This window comes from Sciurus vulgaris, assembly GCF_902686455.1.
Source record: "Sciurus vulgaris genome assembly, chromosome: 1".
In the NCBI taxonomy this organism is placed as follows: Eukaryota; Metazoa; Chordata; class Mammalia; order Rodentia; family Sciuridae; genus Sciurus; species Sciurus vulgaris.
The window spans coordinates 157,636,771-157,642,534 of record NC_136461.1 but is presented as its reverse complement, the minus strand read 5'-3'; the positions used below and the strand labels follow the sequence as shown (position 1 = coordinate 157,642,534).

Genomic DNA, 5,764 nt, shown 5'->3' with positions numbered 1-5,764 from the left:
AACAAATTTTTTAAAAGTCAAAAAAAGAAATAAATACTGCTTAATTCTTCTGCCACTTATTTGTAAAACATTTATGATTAGGTACTATCTTAGGGATATGCAGATAAATAAGAGATATCATCCTTTCTGGGTGTACTCACAGAATAGCTCACAGGACAGCTGAGGGAGAACTAGTTGCACTACTGTGAGGTATGTTCTCCAAAATACTTCTGTGAAAGGTAGAACTGTCAAATAGTAGTGTCAACCAGCTCTGAATCAACTTCTCAGAGGAGACATTACAGCTGGATGCTGTGCTGAAAGCCACTGCACATGACATATGTAATTGGCAGCTGTCAAGTCCAAATTAACCATTTGGTGAAGCTATTAACAAAGGCATATCAATTATGAAAGCTTAATCTGCAAGCAGCAAACACTCAGGCACAAAATTGTTTAATAATCAAGTTTATGAACTCACATGCTAGGACTTCTAGAAATCAAGCAGTCCTCAGTTTCTCCCACTTTTTGTCTTTACCATCACAGTCCTGGCTCTGTCTTTGAGTTGGTACCACCATGGATGTAGCACTGTAAAAAAATATCATATAAGAAAGCAAAACATGCAGAGGAAGACAAGAGGCTGTCTCTCTCTCTCTCCTCTCAGGGATGAGGAACTTTGTAGAAGGCAGAAATTTGAGTTTCCTTTTTTGTCACATGGGCCAAGTCACTTCTAAAATGGACCATCAGATTGATTTCTGAAATAATCAATGGCAAGAGATTCAGAACAGGGTTGGGAGACCTTTGTCACACTACCCCGCCAGCCAACATGCATAGAAATTTCTGCTCTTTCAAATAGAAAGTGCATATACTTCTAGAACCAGTCAAGCAAGCTTTAGGAACTTGCTCTCCATTTGAACATCACTCTGAATACACTTTCAACTGCTTAGGCACTTACATTGAGCATAAGTCTGTTTCCCGAAATCAACTCTAGGATTTATGCATACCTTATTTTGCCCTCCAGGTATCTCAATAATTGTTCCAACTATAAAGATGTTGCATTATACATTTCTTTATGTGTTCCTCAAAGAAATTCTTTATCCTACTTAAGTCCTTGCTTTGTGTTGCCAAAACATTAATCTCTTTTTTTGCTTTGTCCACATAAAGATGACTTGAACAGATATTTCTAAGTGAAAGGAATATTTGACACAAAGCAGATAAAAGTATGAATATCTTTTTTCTAGTTCCTGGCTCTCTCTGTTTTTCTGTATTTTGAAAACAAGTGATTTCAAAGCCGTGGGATAAATATCAGCTTTTGAATTTAATTCTTCTTGGTAAACTCAGTATCTACAAAGTCTGCGTCTATTACTTGGGTTGCCTGAGATGACTTCAGGACTACGTACACAGAGATTAAATTTATTTGCTATCTTCATTTTTCTTTTAGAATATAGATTTCAAGCAAGCACATTTTTCTTCCTTAAACTTCCAAAAATTTGCCATCACAATTTCTTTTTTTATTGTTTTTTTAGTCATATGAGACAGCTTTCAATACTTTACTTTTTAAACTTTTACTTTATAAAACTGAAATATGAATTTTGCAGGCATTGACTCTACCTTCTTTTTAAGGCTGAAACTACTAGTCACCACTCAGTGATAATTGTCACCTTTCTTCCCCATCCTCAATTACTCTTGATTAACAACAATGATAATATTAATAATGCCCTACACCCCACTCCAATCATCTGCAGGCATTGTGGTTACATTAGCTAATATCAATACATCAACCCTGCAAGGAAGGGAAGGGAAGGGATTATTTTAATGAAAAGGATGTTCTGGTACTGTGACTTGCCCAAACATGAAACAGCTGATGTGTACTAAGCAAGGTTGCCCTTGTCTTGGATGGGGAAACATTCCAGGCAGTTGTTCATCAAACATTCATCAGGATACCCCTTCAGGGTAACAGCATTTATTGTTCAAAAGGCTGATCTCTGTTAAAAATTGTCCCCATTCCACAAATAGTACTTATCAGGTGACTTGGGTATAAATCTCTTTGCGAGAAGCTGTAATTGTTGACCTGAATTAAACTTCACATGTTAATTTTCTGCCAATTAATTTGGAGGTAAATAAAGTGACTCAAATGCTGGTGCCTAGAGTCTCAGTCTTGCTGCTGCCCATTGGCCACTTCAGGAGCATCACATGATGAGAACGTTCTTTAAATCAAGCTCCTGGTGGCATTGTAATGCCTGCATTTCGTTGGTTTTCTGGTGCAAGTGGCTCTTCCCAGCAAGCCTTTCATGACGATGGAGCCCTTCTTGGGAACCTGGAAACTGGTCTCCAGTGAAAACTTTGAGGATTATATGAAAGAACTGGGTGAGAAATACCATTATGGGATGAGGAAACTGGCAAAGCACTTTGTGATGTGGTTGTGTTTGCGCTTTACAATGAATTTTCCTGCAATTCTCTCTTCTTTGTGATTCTGGGGCATATTCATGTGAGACTAACATAGTTTATGATCCTACTTATTACTACTACTACTTTTGCTTTTCCTTAGTATTAGGAATAATTGTGTCTTTTTAAAATATGAGGCACACAGATACCTTCAGTCAAAATCCATATATAAACCCATTTATCTTTTTTTGAAAATACTTCATGCTAACCTCTAGATAAAATATCTCCTTATCTTGGTCACTTTATTGAACAGCTTTTTCCAGTTTCCAATTTATACACAGTAATCATCATCTATAATTAAATTTATCTTGGGGTTTGCATTAAGTTATAAATTTAATAGAGTAGTAGCAACAAATAAAATTTCTGGTCAGTTAATTTCTAGAGTTCTCATTGAAGTAAGAGATATGTAAGCTATTACTTTGAAAAATTCCTTTGGTGGGAGAAATAGAACATTTTTACTCCTGGGATGTTTCTCAGAAGTACAAACCTTATCTATTCTTTATCTCTAACTAAAGTTAAATGGTCAAACATCAGTCATGATGACTTGGGTCTATAATAGCTGCACAGATTTTTTAATTAATGCTAGAAAAACAGCAATTACTTAATATTTTTATATTTAATTGAGAGAAATCTTTTATAATAATTAAAATAATTACATTAAATAATATATATGAAACCAAGAATCTTCTTTACTTTTTTTTAAACTTGTGTGGAATAATCAGTAGATGCTTACAATTATTAACAGTATATTTACTCATTCTGGGCAATGAAACAACCATACTTTATCCTGCATAATAAGTCAGTGTGCTCATAAGTGGAGTATTTGTTCCTCTTTTGTCTCAGTATTGACTTTATAAGGGAGCAATAAATAAATCCATGGTTCCTTATCCATGGATTTATAGATGCATTTGTTTTAAATAAAATTTGGAGGTTTAAGGCCAGAACAGTCCTTGTGGGTTTTTTTTATTTGTGTATGTATTGGTACCAGGGCCCTTAACCACTGAGTCATATCCCCAAGCCCTTTTTATATTTTATCTAGAGACAGGATCTCACTAAGTTGCTTAGGGTCTCGCTAAGTTACTAAGGTTGGCTTTGAACTCACTATCCTGCTGCCTCAGCCTACCAAGCTGCTGGAATTACTGGCATGCACAACCATGCCCAGCCAGTCTTTGTTTTGACTGGGAGCTGGAAGTTAGACTAAGTCAAAAGGAGGAACAGCAGCTGAGCACCTCTGTCCCAGTACAATGCTAAGTCCTTTATCTCCTCTTCCAACACACCTGTGAGGTTAGAACCATTTAAACACATCTTACTATCAAGAGAGCTGAAGGATAGAGAAGGTAAATAACACACCTGGAGCCAGGTTTTAACCACTTCACTCTTGTTTGTGATCCATGGATATAAAGCTACTACTCCACTGTGAAGTACATCACATCTGTTCCATAATTTGAATGGGAAACAGAGTCGGATAATTATTGAGAAAGACAGAGAGAGAGAGAGAGAGAGAGAGAGAGAGAGAGAGAGAGAGAGAGAGAGAGGGAATGAGTCAACTCTTCTGCTCACAGTTTGCAGGAGTAAAGTTTGACAATGGAAATCCCTAGCCTGAGCAACAAGACCAAGCTCTAAGCCAAACTCCTCCTATATTGTTATAGCATCTATGAAGTCCAGTGCCAGCATCTGATCACCTGAAAGGCATCCTGCACATAGACATTTTCCAAGAAGCTCAATAGCTTCAGAAAGTGAATTTAGCTTTTCAAAATATCAGATGGAATACTAGCTATTGGGAGGACCTGGCTCAGTCCATACAACAGAGAGCATAAAAGAATACACCATACATTATCAAAAACTTCAATGGGGGAAGTATGTTTTCATAGAAAATTGCTTAGAAAATGATTGTTAACACATCTGCCTAAATGTCTGAATGAGGTTTGTTGCTTTTTCTGCCTCCAGGAGTGAATGCTGCAGCTCGCAACGCTGCAGGGTCGGTGAAACCAAGCGTCACTATTAGCGCCGATGGGGAAACAGTGCACATCCGAACAGAAAGTTCTTTGAAGAACTCGGAGATCGCCTTCAGGCTGGGGGAGGAATTTGATGAAACCACCGCAGACAACCGAAACGTAAAGGTGAGTCAGAATTCAATCTTCCTGTGTTCAGCTGTCAGAAACAAACCAGAAGGTGGCGAGGCATGGTTTATTCTATGTATTTGACTTATTACCAAGTCAGTTTGGGCTTGTTTTATATCTGTACATCTCCAAAGTCATTCCTTTTGCTAATTCTTCTGAGGGTCAAGTGGAGCTAAAAAATTTCAAATTGCTTTCACTTTTTTTTTCTGATCTCACTTTGTCATTATATAAAAGATCATAGAGGAGCGATCAATTAAGCATGAATAGTTTAGGAATTGTTTGCCTAGGAGAGAAAAATTAATTAAATAATATGCATTAAATAATATGAATTAAATAATCTCTCAAAACTTTTAGTTTGACAGTATTAAATTGTGACAAGAACTAAGGTGAGGATTTTGAAGAATAGAATTTCAAAATATAGATTGAAAGGTGGACGTCCAGTCCTGCATTGGATAGCATACAGTAAATTCTACTTCTAACAGATTTCTTTTTACATTTATAGAGCATCATAACATTAGACAATGGCTCAATGATTCAGGTCCAAAAATGGCTTGACAAAGAGACAACAATCAAAAGAAAAATTGTAGATGGAAAAATGGTAGTGGTGAGTTTTTTTTTCTGAATTTAAATTTTTATGCCTCTTGTTTGATGCATGGTTGTCAAGCTATTCAATTGTTTTTGCACCCTGAATTGAGGGCTTGACCTGGGGTGACCGGACAGAACAAGTTCAATCTGTCAACTCCCAACTCTAATCGTTCCCTTTTTGCTTTTAGGAATGTACCATGAATAATATTGTCAGCACTAGAATCTATGAAAAGGTGTGAAGAAAAGGGTCCACATCAAGGAGCACTTGTTCACCTAAGGAAACTGGTACTTGAAGAAAATATGCCCCAAGACCAATAATTTTTAAAAAATCTAATATAAGCTTGCTCAATAAAAGCATCAAAGTAAGTACAGTTTGGAGCTGTTTGATGATGAAGCAGTCTGGTGAATTGGGGAAACAAGAAGATACTAGCCTATGATTTGACTGTAACAGCCCCAAAGTCTCCTTTGCCCTGTGCCCACTTGATTTCCAAAGTTCTTGATCCATTCTCTAATCCACTAATGCACCCATTCATTGGTTAAGCATTTTATCAAAGCCATGTGGAAGCTGATGTGACCATAACCATGTGATGCCTACTTTGGTCAGCACAAACCAAAAACCAATATTGATGATTTTTTTTAAT

General features: G+C 36.8%; 1 protein-coding gene across 1 annotated transcript; it reads left to right on the top strand.

The window, feature by feature from the left end:
- Nucleotides 1-1,818: 1,818 nt before the first annotated feature.
- FABP9 (fatty acid binding protein 9) lies at nt 1,819-5,484 on the top strand. Its single transcript, XM_079105744.1, has 4 exons — nt 1,819-2,340; nt 4,366-4,538; nt 5,041-5,142; nt 5,312-5,484. Exons 1-4 carry the CDS (start codon nt 2,265-2,267, stop codon nt 5,360-5,362), a joined length of 402 nt encoding a protein of 133 aa, XP_078961870.1. The 5' UTR covers nt 1,819-2,264; the 3' UTR covers nt 5,363-5,484.
- Nucleotides 5,485-5,764: the final 280 nt, after the last annotated feature.

What these genes read in the sequence shown, in the direction of transcription:
- FABP9 (XM_079105744.1), top strand. Translation starts at nt 2,265, where the DNA reads ATGACGATGGAGCCCTTCTTGGGAACCTGGAAACTGGTCTCCAGTGAA. An exon ending in GGATTATATGAAAGAACTGG is followed by an intron (nt 2,341 to 4,365) that starts GTGAGAAATACC and finishes TTCTGCCTCCAG; the next exon opens with GAGTGAATGCTGCAGCTCGC. An exon ending in CAGACAACCGAAACGTAAAG is followed by an intron (nt 4,539 to 5,040) that starts GTGAGTCAGAAT and finishes TTACATTTATAG; the next exon opens with AGCATCATAACATTAGACAA.